The sequence below is a fragment of the Panthera onca genome, chromosome B2 (assembly GCF_046562875.1).
Source record: "Panthera onca isolate mPanOnc1 chromosome B2, mPanOnc1 haplotype 2, whole genome shotgun sequence".
NCBI classification, from domain to species: Eukaryota; Metazoa; Chordata; class Mammalia; order Carnivora; family Felidae; genus Panthera; species Panthera onca.
Window position 1 is genome coordinate 95331278 of NC_138343.1, and position 19372 is coordinate 95350649.

General features: G+C 36.8%; 1 protein-coding gene across 2 annotated transcripts in view; it reads right to left on the reverse strand.

Annotated features, from left to right (window-relative positions):
- Nucleotides 1-4129: 4129 nt before the first annotated feature.
- Nucleotides 4130-19372, reverse strand: part of ATG5 (autophagy related 5) — a 130058-nt gene continuing 114815 nt past the window's right edge. For both annotated transcript variants that reach the window (XM_060616291.3, XM_060616292.2), the window contains one exon: nt 4130-6315. In XM_060616291.3, coding sequence (XP_060472274.1) covers nt 6179-6315 — 137 coding nt within the window. In that variant the 3' untranslated portion in view covers nt 4130-6178. The remainder of the gene's footprint in view (nt 6316-19372) is intronic.

A 19372-nucleotide genomic window follows, 5' to 3' on the forward strand; every position in this document is an offset into this window, starting at 1 on the left:
ACAGAATTAGCAATTAAGAGCTGGTTGTACCGAGATGTCCTAAACGTTCTTCTTAAACATTTAATAATGTATGGGCTCTGTTCTCCCTAGAAAGAAGTAGGACTACCATACATCTGAGTTGGACTACTGCTAATCACAATTTATCTGGCATTTCCATTGTTTTACTCTATTGTTTCAAGCATGGTGCAGTTCAAAAGTAACTTAGCCTTTATCTGATTTACTCGCCCATGATCTTTATGCATGTACATGTACATTCATGTGCACGGCACATGTGTGTCCATGTGCGTGCACACACACACACACACACACACACACACCCCCAACATGGTTATCCCTCATCTAAAGTTGGCTCCAGTTGATACCCTCAGAAGTCACCATTAACTTTCCCTGTCACATGTGAATACTAGCATCATCACAGGAGATCAGGTATCAGGATAAATTGGTATTTTATATTACATGGTAATTCATTTCAAAACCATGACAGAAGGAGCTACAGAAATATAGGCACTAGGAATGACCAAATTCTTAAGGGAGGTGTGGTTGAGTTGGCATACCCAGAAAAAGGCCAGCAGTCAGGGGATGAAATTTTTCCCTAGGCCGGCACAAAGTGGATCAGATAGAGTTAATAGGTCACTGAGTTGCTTTCTCTGGAAAAGAAAGCTAAAAACCAACAGTTCTGAGTAACAAAAATATCAATGTCTAAGTTAATGGATGTAAACTTTCGGCAACATAACTTGTTATCTGGGAAATGTCCACTAGACAGCCCAAAAAGATAGCTATCCCATCCCAAACAAGCACAGTACCCCCATAGAAATCAGAAGTGCCTGCCACACACACTCACCAGTATCACCTACCCGTGAAGCGGGCCTTCTCTGTGTGGCCTTCGGCACCCCCACTGGGGCCGTTGGTGATTATTTTCCTAGAATGCCACATTTCAGCTCCATGGCTCTTTTGGCTAGCTTTATTGTGGTGCCCTGAGAGCAATTATTCACATCTGATTCCTCTTTATCTCATACCTAAGAACTGAGAAGTGAGCCTTCTCCACTCCATTAATCATTTGCCTCAGTTTCAATATTTAAACATTTTGTATAAAGGACTTGTGGTTCCCAGCCCTTTTACTGAATCTAGCTTTGTGTGCCCTGTTAAACTACAGCACTGATGAGCATGTGCACTACCCACTCGAGACTGGCATTATGAATTCTAAACTACTGCATCCTCTGCACATCCCTTAGCATGTTTTAGATGCTCACTATACACTTGCTGAGTTCTTAAGAGCAAGACTGACAAAGTGGGGCATATCTGGAGCAAGGAATGAACAGGATGGCGATATTTTGTTTGGAGTCAGAAGCTTGAGAACTTCTTTCAAATAGAGTTGTCAGAAGAGCAGGAATAAGGGTTCTGCTATAAACTCTGGGTCATTATGACCTAATGATTCAACGTAGCATTTTCAAGCTACTTTTCAATATGATGTGGTACTGGGGAAAAAAATCCTATACTGAAAATAGTTTGGGAGATGCTGGGATCAAATAGCTCTCATGACCTTACAACTTCTCAGTGCCTTTAATATGTCAATGTGCTTTGGACTCTAAAAGGGAGATATGTCATACAGCTTTTTCCTTTTATTCAACAAGTATTTAGTGCAGTCCATTGTTTCAGGTACGGTGCTGGGTCTTGGGAATACAATACTGAACCAAACAGACTGGATCTCTGCTCTTGTGGAGTTTATATGCTTAGTGTGAGAAACAGATTCCACACAAGTATTTATCAAAAACCACAGCAAATATTATATATATATATATATATATAAAGACATCACCATTTTTTAAGTAACACTCTATAAAGTAGGTAGACATCTTCTTTCACTCAGTATAAAAGATTGAAACTCATATATTTTTCTTAAAGCTTTTCATGAACAGTGTTCTGTTTACCTTGCTCACAGGTCTAACACATTCTCCTTGCTAAAAATGTATTACATTTTCAGAAGTAAAGACTGGAGGCAAAAGCAAGACGCAAACCACTCATTTATGAAAAGGTCAAAATTAATAAATACCCCCAGATGCTTGATGAGAATAGCTCCAGCTTTAGGGGCTGCTTCCATTACAGTGATGTTGAAACAGAAGCTATGTACTGCGGTCTACTCTGCAGCTAAAATGAATGTGGACTGACGCAAGGATCTGATCCACAGTGGTTCCTACTGAAAGTAGCTGATTTGAGTAAGCAAGTCTTCACAGTAATGCAAACCCGAACTAACTGTACTTTGTTGATTTCTAAACGACTCGGTTCTTCCTATTTTTATAGTGGGTATTTTTAACAGAAAAATACAACACTGATTTTAAAGTGTCATTAAATAATCCTGAGTTCATTTTGTTCTTTTCATACACATCTGCAAAACACCAACTATGTGCTAGACACTGCTAAGAACCAAGGAAAACAAAGAGGAAATAGCCTGGTTGTGTTTTATTTATCTCTGTGAAGTGAGGGGGTGGGGAGGGGGTGGGGAGGGGGGGGGAGGATGCTACAGAGGGAAAGCCAAACTTAACATTTTCAAAACAATCAACTGGTATGTCAAAGCATACTGATACTCCTGTATCTTCAGATTTGTCTGTATCTCACTGTGGATCATTCTAACATACTCTCAGTTAACAAAAATAGTCACGTATTAAAAAACCTAAACACTTAATGAACACACTTAAAGGATCTAAAATTGAGCCCCTTTTCACTCCATGGTTATACTATATTGTGCTTCCTAGATTCCATAGTAGTATTACTTTTGCTAATAAAGAATCAAACTTGTAATTCACAAGAGAGACTTTAAAGGCTTCTTGTATCAAATAAAGCTATATGGTAAATGAACTTTTATCATTACAAACTATCATTTAACCTCAATGATCTGAAAAAAGAGCCATGCTTCTCTCCTCTCCAAGACCCCCATGGGTAATTTTTAATACTTTCAGACCAGGAAAGGGATATATTTAGAAAACACTTGGGAGGATATAACTCAAAGGAGACAGAGAAGTATTTTGACTGATTCCATCTCAATGACTATGAATGGGATTGACTACAAATATCATCACACTTGATTTTTTCCTATCATACCTCAAGGTTCTACACTTCTATTTCAATAATCTAACAGGAAACCCGACTCACCTCAGACCTAAATATCAATAGTATGATAAATAAAAAGTGAGACTGTCATTCTTTGGCATGACCCACATAAACCAAGTTTTTGAAAATTGAAAGAAAAAGTTATCTCATATAGCCTATCAAAAATAAACACACTCTGGGGAAGATAACCATTAAAAGTTAAAAGTTACTATCACTCAGTGGGGCACCTGGGTGGCTCAGTTGGTTAAGCGTCCAACTTCGGCTCAGGTCATCATCTCATGGTTCATGGGTTCGAGCCCCGCGTCAGCTTTGTGCTGACAGCTCAGAGCCTGGAGCCTGCTTCAGATTCTGTCTCCCTCTCTCTCTGCCCTGCCCCTGCTCATGCTCTGTCTCCAATAAAATAAACATTAAAAAAAATTTTTTTTAAAGTTACTATCACTCAATATCAAATCTTGTATATTGTTTTCTTAGCAAAATGATCAATTCCTACCTGGTTTCCAGTTGAATGGGGGGGGGGGTCAATATAACAGGACTTAATGCATTTATGGGTTCACCTTCAACTGAATGGAATATGGTCTATACATCACCACACTCTAGACTGGGAGGTCAACTCTGTTTAATTATGAGCAGGCTACTTTGGGTTTCTAGATATAGAAGGTGCTTGTCAATTCAACTCTATCCGTGGTCAGAACTTAGGTCATCCAAATGAAAAACAACATTATGACGGACAAGCAATGATTTACTTTATTTAGGCTGAATTTATACCTTCCTAGTTAATAATGCCAATAATTTAAAAACATGTTGTCATTTTCTTGGTGGTGGGTCACTACCAACAGTGAGTGAAACAAGCACGTAGAGATCTATGGCCCTTTCGTACGTTCTCCTTTATTCCTCATATTTTTTACTGCTTTGAGAGACTTTCAGGCAAGCATAAGACTAAGGAAATTTTAATAATTTCCCCAATAGGTAACTTGCTTTATAGAAATTTCATTTCCAACTTCTGGAAATAATGACAGACACAAAATTGTATATAATTTTTTAATAAACCATAAAATTTAAATATTCAAATAAAAAGAAACAAAAATAGATATTTAAGCCAGCACTAATTTCTGTTTGTATTCTTCTTCTGGGGACCGGGGCTTGACTTACCTGGGACTAGAGTAGAGTAATATGTTATGATGCTGGTGTACTAATGAACAAGTAACAACGGGCAATGGCTTGATAACATTTACTTTCAAATCTGGAAGTCAAGATCAGTAGCTCACTTGAGCCCACTGCAGAAACCTCAAACTGGTCTTGTCTGTGGAAAACTACTACAGCTTACCGTTCTTACCACACTTTCTTCTTCATAGCTTAGCACTCCCTGGCATTTTGATCCTTTTGTTCACTGAAGCTCACTTCAGTCTGTCAAAACATCAAGGGGGAAAACCCCCAAACTGAATAGATGAATAAACACTTTTAATGTGAACAATCATATTCAGATCAACCTCTTTTGAAAAAATACAAGTCAGTGGGTTTTTTGTCCTTAAGTAACTCAAATATTATTTTTTTCTGCCTTTACTAAAATGGCACTTTTCATTTTATTGATAATTATGTCAAATTTTCTCACGTTGGTACCCTATGTTTTTCTTTTTGATTGAACCTTATACATTTCATTCCAGAATATCTGCTCTTTGACTAACTTCATCTCTGTGAATAAATATGCTATTATTAATCAGTGAAAATCACAAAAGGAAAAAGGAAACAGTGAGCACTAGCAGGATCTCACTTTGACATTCGCACAATTTTTTATAAGAAGAACATTCATTTTTATTATGGAATCTAAAATCATTATTGTATGATACTATGTCTCTTAGCATATTCAAATGGGTCGACATTCAATATGGGTAGCAAGCTAGCTCACAAGAAACACTGTAATGCACAAGTACGTTCAGCTGGTAGAATCCCAGCAGCATGGTAATAAAGTGCAGCAAAACCTTCCTTATGCTGAAAAAGAACCCCAGGAACCTCTGAATATTTTTGGTAAAGTTAAGTCAAGAGATTGGTAATCTTTAGACTTCAAAGACTGGCTGCCAGGGGCCACAGTGAAATATCAGACTTGAAGCCAGTGAAAAACCCTTGCTTGGAAAGGACTGGGTTTTTTCCAAATAATGAAAAATTATCTTATACAGATACTTAGCATACTATGATTTGACAGTGTTTACAGTGATAAAACAGCAAAGATAACTGGTAACATTTATACCTTTAGCATGTAAAGCACATAGATTTAAAAATCGGCAGCAAGAAATTCTATAACAGCTCCTGAGACAAGTTATCTATCCTATGCCCTCCATCCACTCCTTGCCAATGACGACCCGCCTGAATGGTAACACAGAGTAAAAACAGTGATCTACTGTGTGTGAGTCAGAAAGTACTGGAAAAGCGACAAAATCGTATGTTATTAAATGACAAAACATATTTAGAGGCTTTATTTAAAAATCTCTCACTGTTCATTATCAAAGTTACAAGATTGTTTGCATACCAATAGACACTGTAAACATAGGAAATTTTCATTAAGGAAAGATGGGTTTACTGTAATTGGATCTTTTACAAAAAATTACTGCAAGTTATTGATAACAGAATTTCTCTTTTACTTTCTTAAGTCGAATTCTCTAGAAAATTAAACCAATGTTTCCACTCCCTCGAGCTAAAGTTCAATCATGGTCACCTTAGGAAATACCCCTGTTTATTTGTTAATCAGAAATACAAATCGAGTGGCACATATTTCCATTTTCTTCTTAGGCCAAAGGTTTCGGCTTCATTATATTTTACAAGAAAACAGAAGACTCGCAGTGGTCCTGTGAAGTCTTTCATGCCGCAGCTGAGGTTTAATGACGGCAGTGGAGGAAAGCAGTGGTGATGCAAAGTAAGACCAGCCCGAGTGCCCTTATCTGACATGGAATCATCTTCCTGTTTGGCTTGCAGCAGTGTTTCTGGTCAGGTTGCCTCCACTAAACCTGACTGAAGCAGAAGGGTGGCATGCTCTGGTAAATCCTGTTTAAGGGCAATTCCATTCAGGCATAGACTTGATCCTTCAATCAGTTGGTTGCGGGATGATACTAATATGAAGAAAATTATCTGGGTAGCTCAGGTGTTCACTCAGCCACTGCAGAGGTGTTTCCAACATTGGCTCAATTCCATGAATCATCACTTGATTCTTTTTTTCCCCATCTATTCCAAGAAAGAAATCCAACAGTAATCAGGAAGGGCCAAAACAGAAGAAAAAAAATATTCTGCTGCCTTTTGAAAGTCCTGGGTGAGTTAAATGGATTTTACAGCTTGAACAGTTAAACCTGGTCTGTCTCCTGAGCAGGAAATGTGGACATGGAGAAAGTTGAAATGTTGCAATATGTATCACCCAAAACAGAAACCTGAGGGTTGCAATGAATTCTGATAAAAATTCTGTTGCTATATGTGAAAGTATTCATTCTTTCTTAATTACTGTGCTTACCTAAGATTGACGTTAACGAAACCATTGTGGAGAAAACAGCCCAATGTACCCACTGACCAAAATTTATTTTAGTTACACATTAAAAACTGTACTAAATGGTTATTAAATATGACAGATATATGAAATAGGTCAATATATATATCTGAAACATGTAAGACAGAAATATGACTAGAAATCATCAAGAATAAGATTGGTGTTTGGGAAGATGTTTAATGAAACAGATGGGAGCTGTAGGTTCATTTTCAATCAAGTTTTTCAAATATGTATCAGAAAGTTTTAGAGACACGGAGTTACAGTTTTCAAGACAAGGAACGAAGAGTCTGACTCAGGAGTCCTGTTTTAGAGTCATGAAAACTGATTGATTTCTGTTAACACCCATTGGCTAATTGAAAGAGAGCTGCAATTCACACTTTTCTTTCAAATTCAAATTTTATTACAAATTTAGGGTTAATTTTATATCTTTTATGCTTCTGATATGCTGTATTGACAACCTGTAAAGAAAACAGCAGTTTCCTTGAAACTGTTAGTTAGTTTATGATTCCCTCAGAACCATTTCCTTGGTAGTAATAGGAAGACAAAGAAAGCAAGACCCTTTTTTGAGATTTTTTTTGAGATTCCTTTTTTGAGAGTGAAACAAAACCACCGTCAAGAAACTTTGTGCCACTCCTTCAGCACAATTCTTGGTTTGTCTCTTTTAATCTCTCCAAAATACAATGTCTAAAGCTCTCAGCTTCCTCGACACAGAAGACAACAAGGAAAACAGGGAACTCAGGGAACTATATGAGAGGGAAATACCCTCCCTCCTTTTCCTTCTGTGCTCTGTTCATCCCTAGTTCTCTAATGTCCAGGCAAAACGGGCTGATGATGTATGGTGATAATGGCTTGGCTGGCACCTCAAACAAGAGACCTTTTTAAAGTAGTATTTAAACTTCCTGTTAGAGGCAGCATGAGTCCTGGGAGGTGACAGCCAACAGACTGACAATAGGAGCAGACACAAACACACTACACAGAATTGATAAAATGATGCCAAAGAGAAAAAACTAACAAATGCACTATCAATCCCAAATATAACCATGTAGAAGTTCCAAAACACACCCTTGAATCACTGCCATACTTTAAAATAATTTTGGAAAAAGGTATCCCCTCATAATACTTCTCACCTAAAAAAATGCTTTGTTTTGATTTTTCTGACAATCTTTGTTGCATTGTGTTTTTACACAGTTGTGATCTCTACTGTTAATACAATGACTAATTTTCAAAATGATGGGAATCATCTATAAATAAAGGATTAAACAATGTACAGAATACCATAGAAAGTATCGTATTAGTACTAAGATTTTAAACTCTTGGTATTCAAATGGACAAACCCTCAGGTATCTGGAATGATTCATTCTTTGTAAGTTCTAGATTGCCAAATTTTTACTGCATTAAATCTTTCTTAGAATATTTGAAAACATTTCCGGTATCATTCTTTTCATATTCTTATGTATATTTCTTTGAAATACTTTAATATTCTCAGAATCTTCCTCCTACTTAGCACTGAGTCAAAAAATGAAAGAACAGTGGTGTAAGAGTTCCTTATCTGTAAAGTTTTTCCTTAAGCCGGAGCTACCTTTGGATACACTGAAACAGAATATAAGAAACAAGTCTCAGCTCAATAATCCAAAACATTGTACCTAAAGCGGTATTTAAATGTGAGAACAAATACAATATGGCACACTTATATGCATAAGTGTGTCTGAAAGGCTAAAGACCAACCCTGTTACACAAAAAGGATGGAGGGAGTCTGAGTTGTACAATATAAGGTGGAGAACATAAGCACTATTCAAATACTTTGTATAACAAACCTAATAAATCACATTATGGAAGATCTGAACAGGCAGGACCGGTTCTCTGGTTTAAATTGGGGCCACTTTTATTTATTAAAAAAATTTTTTTTAATGTGTATTTATTTTTGAGAGAGCGAGAGAGAGACAGAGTGTGAGTGGGGGACGGCAGAAAGAGAGGGAGACACAGAATCTGAAGCAGGTGCCAGGCTCTGAGCTGTCAGCACAGAGCCTGATGCAGGGCTCAAACTTGTGAACCACAAGATCACGATCTGAGCGGAAGTCAGACACTTAACCAACTGAGCCACCCAGCCCTAAATTGGGGCCACTTTTAATATGTATCATAAAAGTGTCACTAACTAAGACAACTGTAAAAATGCATCTGGAATTGTCATATTCCCCAACACAACAGTTTAAGCTTTTAAATATATATTTGTCCCTACCTACATTTTTTATCTTTCTTGTTTTCTGACTTACCCCAATGACACAACTGCCACCAGAGGAATTCTTAGAATGGAATAGCAGTTCCCTCAGAATTATTAAAGTTTCTCTTATTCATCACTGTATCCCCAGTGCCAGTTTGGTGCCTGACACTTAGTAATTGGTCAATAAATATTTTCAGAACTTGGATAATTTTGTTGCTGGTAGAAAACACCACCAGAAGACACCGCCAAAATTAAAGTTGAGAGAATAATTTCTGATGGCTGGCACTACTATGCAGAAGAGAGAAGAGCTCCAGCTATAAAAACTGTTTTGGTTATTAAAACACTAAAAAGTCTAAATGTTTCCAGATAAGCCAAGCAGCACATATGCTATCACCTGAACTCATGCCACCACAAATAACTACAGAGCATGACTGGACATTTTGGTAATATCAGAACAAAATGGAGCAGGGAAAACTTAGCAGATGTTTCTTGTTTTCCTAACAGTAGAAAGGAAACACTTGATAATATTGTTAAAGTAAATGTTTTTGGTAAATATGTCTTTGTGTTTCAAAATGGGAATCTAGAATTTAATACTTGGAAATAAGAAATATATCACTACAAAGCAAATGACTCAGGAGAAAAATGTTATACCATACTTCACCCACTCAGATGTTTTTTAAGGTGGTTCGATGCTTTAAAGTAGGCAAACATTTGAGACAGTAATCAAGTGGACTAGTTCTATATGAAAAGGGCTCTTTGGTGGGGGGGGCAACTTTGATATTTTTAAATGTTTATTTATTTTGAGAGAGAAAGAAAGAAAGAAAGTGCAAGTGTGGGAGGGGCAGAGAAAGAGGGAGAGAGAGAATCCCAAGCAGGCTCCATGCTATCTGTGAGGAGTCTGATGCAGGGCTCAATCTCACAAACCTTGGGATCATGACCCGAGCCAAAATCAAGAGTCGAAAGCTTAAATGACAGAGCCACCCAGGCGCCCCTTGATTTTGATGGAATTTCAAACTTCTGGAAAAGTTTCTAGAGTAGTACAAGGATTCCCCTTCACCGAGATTCATCAACTGCTTACATCTTGCCCCATTTGCTTTATCATTCTGTGTGTATACAATTATTTTCTGAATAATTAGATAGTAAATTAGAAATACTATGCCCTTTCCCCCTAAATGTTAGTGTATACTTGCTAAGAAAGATATTCTTTTACATAACCATAATACAGCTATCAAAATTGAAAAATTAACACTGATATAATACTATTCTGTAATCATTTCAAACTTTATCAACTATCCCAATTACTGCTTTCCCCTGTCTAGAATCTAGTCCAGGAATCACACATTGTATTGAACTTTCCTGTTCTATACTCTTCTTTAATTTGTTTAGTTTTTGCCTTTCTTTCAATTTCTTAACCTTGACAATTTTGAACAGTGTGCATCATTATTTTGTAAAATGTCTGCATAGCAATTTTAAACCTAATTATTTTAATCCATCTTGTAAGTATAAGGACAGTCATTCATAAATACTTTGGGTTTGTAAATTAAGGAAAAAGACAGAAAGTTATGTCATAGATATGTATACTCATTAGATAAAGGTGGAATTCAATTCACTTTAAGAGTCAGATAGTAAATCCGAAGAGATCTTATATCCACACAAAGAATATCACAATAAAATTTCATTTCTTATATTTATCTTACTTATAAATACTATAAAAGATAAAAATGTAAATGTATCATATAATTTTGTATTATCACCAATAGGCTAATAAAAATAAACTCAATTCTTAACTAGCATCTACTTTAAAGTGAGCATTTTTAGAGCTGTGTGACATTTTAAGAAAAATACAGGGGTGCCTGGGTGGCTCAGTCAGTTGAGCATCCGACTTTGGCTCAGGTCATGATCTCACAGCTCGTGAGTTCGAGCCCCACATCAGGCTCTGTGCTGACAGCTCAGAGCCTGGGGCCTGCTTTGGATTCTGTGCCTCCTTCTCTCTCTGCCCCACCCACTCACATTCTATCTCTGTCTCTCTCAAAAATAAATAAACATTAAAAAAAAATTAAAAAGAAAAGAAAAATACATTCAGACAGATGTTGGTTGTATGATTAAAATGGTAAGAATTAGATATGGAAGCAAAAAAAATTTGCATTAGCCACACAAGTCATTAATGATAACTATAAATTTTCAATATTAACTTCTTGTGTATATATAAAAATGCCTATATAACGGTGTGTACATATATATAAATTATGTATGTAGTAATATATGTATTTTATATGTGTGTATATATAAAATACACACCATGAATATAATGATAGACATAATAATATAAACAAGACATGAAGGAACAAGTATGGTTAATCGTTGGTTAACAAGGTGCTACTGAAAGATGAATTGGGAGGCAGGCAAGTTGAATTCCAATTCTGGTAATGAAGGACTCAGCAGGCCTCAGATCTCTTTCAGGGTGTTTCCTTATAAATAAAATGAAGGTGTCTGTGTAGATCCATGGTTTGCAAATCTGGCTGGTGATTAGAATCATTGGGAGATTTAAAAATATGTATAAACTGGCCTCTTCTCCAGACCTTCTAAATCAATCTCTGGGATAAAGTCTGTTTTTCAATGTTCCCTTGAATAAATCTTACGACAATAAGGGTATAGAATTATACAGGTGAAGGAGGGGCAGCTCTGGTTGATTTGGGACTGAGCATCTGCCAAGTCCTGCTGCTTTGCTGACTTACGACCCATGGGAATTCCTGATAGGACTCCATGGGTCAGTCTGTAAACCACGTTCTAGAACAGAGGATCCCTAACATATCTTCCAATTTTAGTATGAGTTGTTTATGCTTAAACAGCAAAATATTTCTTTCAGAGTTCAAATTAGCATAATTCACTAGTTTTAAATTATTAGGGAACTCACTTAATCTTCCGAGTCTCAATTTCCTCCTCTCATAGTGTGGATAAAGAATTCTAATTTCCCGGGTTGCATGGAGAGTAAGTGGCATATCCAAGCAGAGCACTCAGCACACAGTCCTACACAGGGCTTAGACCCAGTAGGTACTCAGTAAAATTAGTGACTCTCTTCCCCACTCCTCTCTCCTGCTCACTCCCTAAAAACACAAGAATGCTGAAAATATTACAGAGTAGGTGAAGACAGAAGACTAGTTTTTAAAAGATCATAGTATAGTAACAAAAAGTAAACACTCATTGTAGTTCTCTTCCTGTACTTCCTGTACACAAAGTTACGGGAATGAGGTAATTCTTTCAGTACCAGATATATCAAAAGATATATAAAAACCATGGATTTGACTATGTAATTAGCATGCAAAGGGCTGTGAGAATTTGGCTTAATGTTAATACAGACTCTGAATTACTCGGTCTCATTATTATGCGGTGTCACTGTGGCACACAAATTTCATGTACGTGCTAAAAAAAAAAAAAAAAAAAGAAAAGAAGAAAGAAAGAAAGATGACAACAACGAAAACCCAAAGACTTGATTATTATGCAAACAAGAGGAATGACAGTTTAAACAATTCCTTCCGGACTATAAACCCTCTGAATTAAGTTAGTTGTACTCTCAACAAATATACTTAGTAAAGCATATCACTGACAAGTACAATGAACTAGACTGTACTATTGTTATGTTATTTAGTAGACTTTAGGTAATGTTTTTTTTTTTTTTTTTTTAAAGATGAGAACATTCAGGTAGAGAAAAAAGCCTTCCAGTATCTCTGTTATACATTTAAAAATAGGTCATTATTTGAGAACTGACAGTATGTGACAGATCTGCCTTTTAGAGATTTCTATTAGCAATGGCTCAAATCTTCCCCATCTCAATCTGCATTTAGTCCTTACTTTTTAGCCAATTTTCAATAAGGAATATGACCTAAATGTTTTTAAAAATAGGCTAGCTGAGATTCTAGAGATGCATGAATTTCATCTTTACCATTAGTAAGCATACTAAATATGTGAATCTCCTTGAATTTAAAGGAAGCTAGAGAAATGAATGGTATTCCTTCAAAGGAAAATGCTTTAATCCGAAAATTTCAGTTTAACTTTTATTTTTAGTTCATACTTGTGAACATGGAATAGCAGAAATCTAAGACCAAATGCTGTAACCATTGTGTTTAGCTTTGTGGTTTCACATTTATATTTTATAATTCAGCAGAAAATGACTTGATTTGTTATCTTGGAATGCGTGATGCTGAAAGTAAAACTTCTGAAAAATACTTAATACTTCTGAAAAAGTTTTAAACAAATAAAAGAGATGAGCTTTTGGATTACCACTAGTCTGAACAATTTGGTTCTGTCTGATAAATTCTTTAACCTCTGATATGTTCATTAGTAAAACGCCAACTAATTGAATCCATCAACATGAAAAACCACAGGCAGAAATCTGAAGTGCATACATCATGCTGAAGGATTTTGACTCAGCCTCAGCGGTAATAGTCAGTGAGGTCAGGTCAAAGAGGGTTAAACCAAGCCAGGATATAGCCAAAGGAATACATCAAACGCTGATTTTAAAAGGGCAATTAATCTTAGACAGAAATGCTTCCTGGGGAATGAGATCTCAATCTTAAGAGCACACTACATGATGTAGCAGTAAAAATGAACATATACAAGCTTACAGAGCTTTTATCCTGTGATCACAAACAGAAGGAGAGTGCTGTTTATCAGAGAAATACAAACCCATTTAAAAATACTTACATTAACTTCTTCCTGATATATACTCACTTAGTAGTACAGGTCTTAATGAACATATAATATCACAATTAATACATACTACATATCTCTTTCCATGCATAATTTTTATATTTTATGTATTTTAAAGATTGTATCTGTCCCAAATATTCCCAGAGCCTAGACCCTTAACATTTTAAACAAGATTTTCAAAACATGTCCATGTTAATTCTTTCATTGACTTTCGCTTATAATCTTTATATTTCTTAATGAGAACATAAACCAAAGTTTAAACCAAAAAAAATCCCACAATTAGCTATAAAAAGATATTATATTAAATTAAGAGACTGAAAGACCATTTTAATAAACTGATTAAAAGCTTCCTGGTAATTAGATTAAAATGTGATAAAAGTTAGACATTAGAACTTGTTCATTTAAAAAAAAAAAAAAACCCAAAAACAAAATAAAACTTTGGAAATATAGGTTCAAATGTTTTTGATCTGCTTTCATAAAATGACCCAGTAATTCTAGTTGGGTGTAATAGGGAACATTAATATTTGTCAAGTATGAATTACAGGATAGTTCACTGTTTTATTTAAAATGTAAGCAATAATTACACTTGTTTATATATGGCCAGAGTGAGGTCTCACAGGAGTTTTTAATGAAGAGATGACTAGCTTTTAATCACCTGCATGTGTTATTTTGTTAAGGGAATTTTTTTTTCTAGTGTTAAAGATGATGGGTCTACACCCACTTTTTAAGGAGTCTGGTTAATTCATTTAACTTCTTGAGATTTAGGTAAAGAACAAGAATTGAGAGGAAATCAGAAGCATCTTCTGACAGGCACAGTAATGTCATCATCCTCACTCATGGAGAATGAGGAAAATTATCACTTTATTATTTCAGTGACCTTAGGAAAGGCATATGCCAGTGGATTAAGTCATGAACAGATTCTGTATGACCAAGATTAGTCCATACTGTCCATGTGTTGGGACAAAGCACAAAGATGGAGGGAAAATGAAACAATCAAGGCAAAGAATTTCACTCATTTTCACTTAGAATTGGATGGCAAAATGATAAATTTAAGAAAAGAAACTCTATTATAATTACCAAGTTTAAACTGAGCCTAACAAATTGCTTGTGTCCAAACTGGAGTGAAGATCTTTGCTCATGAGGACTATATTTAAATAACTTTTTGAATTCCCATTGTGAATGACACTACATCATCTTTTAATATAAAATATGCACATGCATCCAGTGAGGGAGAGAGAACAACGAAGACCAGGGAGTGTCAGGATGAGGCTGAAAGGCCAAGTGACCAGTGACCCAGTCCCACATGTCAGACCCACAGTATCTCAGCAAAGTTATGAATGGGCCTTCCACGGTTACTTGTGAATAGCTGAAACTTCAAATAAATGTGTGAACCACTGCTTAGAGTCTTCAGTGAAAAGCTTTCACTAACAGCAACACTGTCAGATCCCTTGCCTCAAGATTTTTACATTAAATATATTTTAACAAGTGTATGATAATTGAGCTGGCCGCAATGATTAAATAGATGCCCTAGTGAAGTAAGCTTATTTCTTTCTTGCCAGAGCCAGAGTTCTGGTATATTCTAATCATGTCCAGAAGTTAATTTCTTACCAAAAAAAAGGACAGCTCAGAGCCTAGAGCCTGCTTCAGATTCTGTGTCTCCCTGTCTCTCAGCCCCTTGCCTGCTCATACTCTGTCTCTGTCTCTCAAAAATAAATAAACATTAAAAAAAATTTTTTAAAAAAAGGAAAAAATCAGTGGCATAGAACTCTTGCCATAATCTGATATATAAGAAGTTACAGGGGCACCTGAGTAGCTCAGTCAGTTAAGTCTCCTACTTTGGCTCAAGTCATGATCTCACAGCTCCTCTGTTTGAGCCCCACTTTGGACTCTGTGCTGACAGCTCAGGGCCTGGAGCCCGCTTCAGATTCTGTATTTCCCTCTCTCTCTGCACCTCCCCAGCACATACTCTGTCTCTCTCTCAAAAGTAAATAAGCATTAAAAAAAAAAGTTACAATATTGGTTTACATTTATTATATGAGAGAGAGAGAGAGAGAGAGAGAGAGACAGAGAGAGACAGAGACAGAGACAGAGAGAGGGAGGGAGGGAGGGCGGGAGGGGAAGGGCAAAGAGAGGGAGACACAACTCAAAGCAGGCTCCGGGCCCCGTGCTCTCAGCACAAAGCCTGATGCGGTACTCAAACTCATGAACTGCGTGAACACGATCTGAGCTGGTCAGACGCTTAACCGACTGAGCCACCCAGGTGCCCTTTGATTTACATTTAAAGTTCATCATAAATTTATACTTTCTGTACATATGTCGAATATCAACAAGTACCTGTCTCTGCAGAGTGGGATTATCAACAAACAACAAGAAAAAAACTGCTTCCTTTTAACTCTATTTTGTAAATTTCTTATAAACACAGTAATTTGTAAAAAAAAAAATATTAACAAAACTGCAGGAAAAAAATGTTAATTGCAAAACCCTGGAAAAACACGATTATAAAATCTCACCTTTATTTATTATTTAAAAAAATGTTTTTAATGTTAATTTATTCTTGAGAAAGAGAGAGAGTGCAAGCAGGAGAGGGATAGAGAGAGAGGGAGACATAATCCGAAGCAGGCTCCAGGCTCTAAGCTCTCAGCACAGAGCCTGATGCGGGGCTTGAACTCATGAACCATGAGTTCATGACCCGAGCCAAAGTTGGATGCTTAACCGACTGAGCCACCCAGGCGCCCCATCACTTTTATTTATTTTTTAAATTTAATATTCTGTGGACATCTTCCTATGTCTTTACAAATTCTTAGTGTTCCTTCTTAAACACTTTTTTTCAAATATTTATTGGCAGTTTTAAAAAATGTTTACTTTAGCGTGCACGGGAGGGGCAGAGTGGGAGGGAGGGAGGAAGGGAGAGAGAGGAAGAGACAGAGAGAGAAGATCACAAGCAGGCTCTGCCCTGTGAGCACAGAGCCTGACATGGGGCTTAAACTGACGAACTGTGAGATCATGACCTGAGCTGAAACCAAGAGTCAGACACTTAACTGACCTAGTCATCCAGGTAGGTACGCCCGAGGTTGTTTTTTTTTTTTTTTTTTTGAGAGCGAGCACGTGCAGATGTGCATACATGCGATGGGGGAAGGGGGGCGCAGAGGGAGAGGGAGAGAGAATCTTAAGCAGGCTCCAGGCTTGGTGCAGAGCCTGACAAGAGGCTCCATTCCCTGACTGTGAGATGAAAGCAAGAGTTGGACACCTGACTGAGCCATTCAGGCACCTCATGAAATGTCACTTTTAAACAAATACTTTGTTTCCTTAAACCCTACAACCATTCTATGAGGCTGATAGCAGGAGTCATCCTTATTTCAGAGTAAGAAACCTGGATGCATTAAAAGAAAAAGAAAGAAAAAGAGAAAGAAAAGAAAGAAGAAAGAAAAGAAAGAAAGAAAGAAAGAGAGAAAGAAAGAAAGAAAGAGAGAAAGAAAATAAAGAAAGAAGAAAACAACCAACCAAATGATCTTCCAACCCAGTGTGAAGGTACAAAGGGATACTACAATGAAAATGAATTCTAAATGAATGAAAAAAAGCTACCAAAATTGTAAAACCCATTATTCTTACTCCTAAACCTTTGTTCTGATGAAGTCTGGGGGTTTGTAGGTTTTATGTTTCTGTGGCATGAATATGTGTCGGTGTCATCATGCTGACAAAAGTGACTGTTGTTGGTTCAAACCTCAAATCACAAGACATCAATCAACCAGCTTCAATTCTAGCACTCAAAGGATCTGACTCATATGAATAACATGAAATTTAAATGTTTCTTTTCTCTAATTGCTTTATGTCTAAAAAAATTATTATAACATCCAACAGTTAATTCACCATATAAACACAATCTAACGTTTACAGAGCAAAGGAGAAAAAAGGTGAATGCACCATCTCTTTTTACTTTTTGTAAAAACCATTGTTTTTTGTAAAGCATATATCAATAGCAATATAATTTTTTTGAGTGAGCGAGCATGTGCGAGAGGTGGAGAGGGAGAGAGAGAATCTTAAGCAGGGTCCAAGCTCAGCACAAAGCCCAACCTGGGCTTGATTCCACAACCTGAGATCATGACCTGAACCAAAATCAACTGACTGAGCCACCCAGGCACCCCTAGGGCACTGTAACTTTAACTTAGACCACCTAAATGGGGTCTATAATTACCTCTAGTCTCAGTTGTTATCTTCCAACATGCTAATGAAACAAATAGACCACTTAGCTCCTCAATGCTTTTCCCACATTTCTGTCATCACTGAAAATCTTCTGCACATTTGTGAGAGAGAAGTAGAAAAAAATTGGCTAGTCCCTCAGCAAACAGAGTACGGAAATTTTAGAAGAGTGTTTTAGACCAAATATTACACTTAGTAACCAGCCCCTGGGTAGCTGGTGAAGGAGTCTACTTCTTTGGTGGCCACGTGGTATGTATGACCTGGTCACTCCTTTCCATCTAATTTCTACTCATCTTTTAAGACTCAGCTCAGAATACGGAAGAGCAATTCCAGGCGCTTCCTAATATTCTTTGCATGTCTCCATTCCTGCACACACCACATCTGGGCATCTTTCTGCCCACTCCAACTGTAGTCAAGTCTCCTGAAAGCACGAACTATGTCTCATACGTCTTACTATATCCAGTGCCAGCAGACAGTATGATGCAAAGGAACTGATTGATAACGAATGAAGTACATAACATCAAATGGAAACCAAAAGTTAAATGGTAGTTGGGAAGGGTCTCAAAGAGTTAAAAAAAAACCCGGGAAACAGCAGAAATGGAAATGGAAAAAGGTAAGTGGCTACGGGATCGTCCTTGTTGGTAAGAGAGATGTGGGGAAACTACTGATTTGCCACAGAATGTAAATAAGCCTTTACCTACACATACACTCCACTTGTACAATACCACATATGAATTCAGGATTAAACCAGCCCAAGTGTGACAGAGTACTGATCAACTGGAACCCTGAACTAAATTTATAAAAGTGAAAATAGACATTTTCATTCTCATAAGCCTAACTGACTAGGTTCTTATATTTCACCTTAGAAAACTGGGAAATAAACTATGATTGGACAAAGCTTATAGGTGTTTTGTATTCCCCAAAGTAAAAGAATAAAAGCTATATTTTTAAATTTTTGTTATTTTTTTGTAAGTTGTCTTTAATGAATGAAGAAAGAAATATTTCACTTCAGGTCTGGTACCACAGCTTAGCCCTGAGTCATTTTGACTACCGCTGACACCACAAAAAATTTTTTACCTGAGCTCACCTTTGGTTATTTCCTGTTACCTCTAATTTGGCTAACTCTTGTAGCCACGTACAAAACAAAACAAAAAAAGAAACACACAAAGCAGCTCATCATTAGTTACTCCACGAGAACAATGACCTAAAGCACATCCTCACAAATATTAGTACACTCTACTTTCATATGATGAAATAAGGCAAAATTCCTTCATGCATGAATCACTTGCTGTAAGGAGCAGTAGACAATGGTGCCACATAACATTTATGAAGCACTTTCTCTTTTCGTCATGTGATGACAGCCAGTTCTTATCCACACACACCCAGTCTTAGAGTCTTTCGCTTTCAACTTAAGTCGAGGGCAGGTGTTTCAAAATGCTTCCCATTTGACAGACAACACCACAGGTGGACTGAACCAGACAGTAAACAGTTCTTTACTGAAACAGTGACTTGGTGTTTTGGATACTCCCCACAGATCCTGAAATGACAGTTATTTTCCAATATGAGCTTACCAAAGGAAGAGGCAAATAAAAGTTTTTCCAAAGCTAAGATACTGGTGTTAG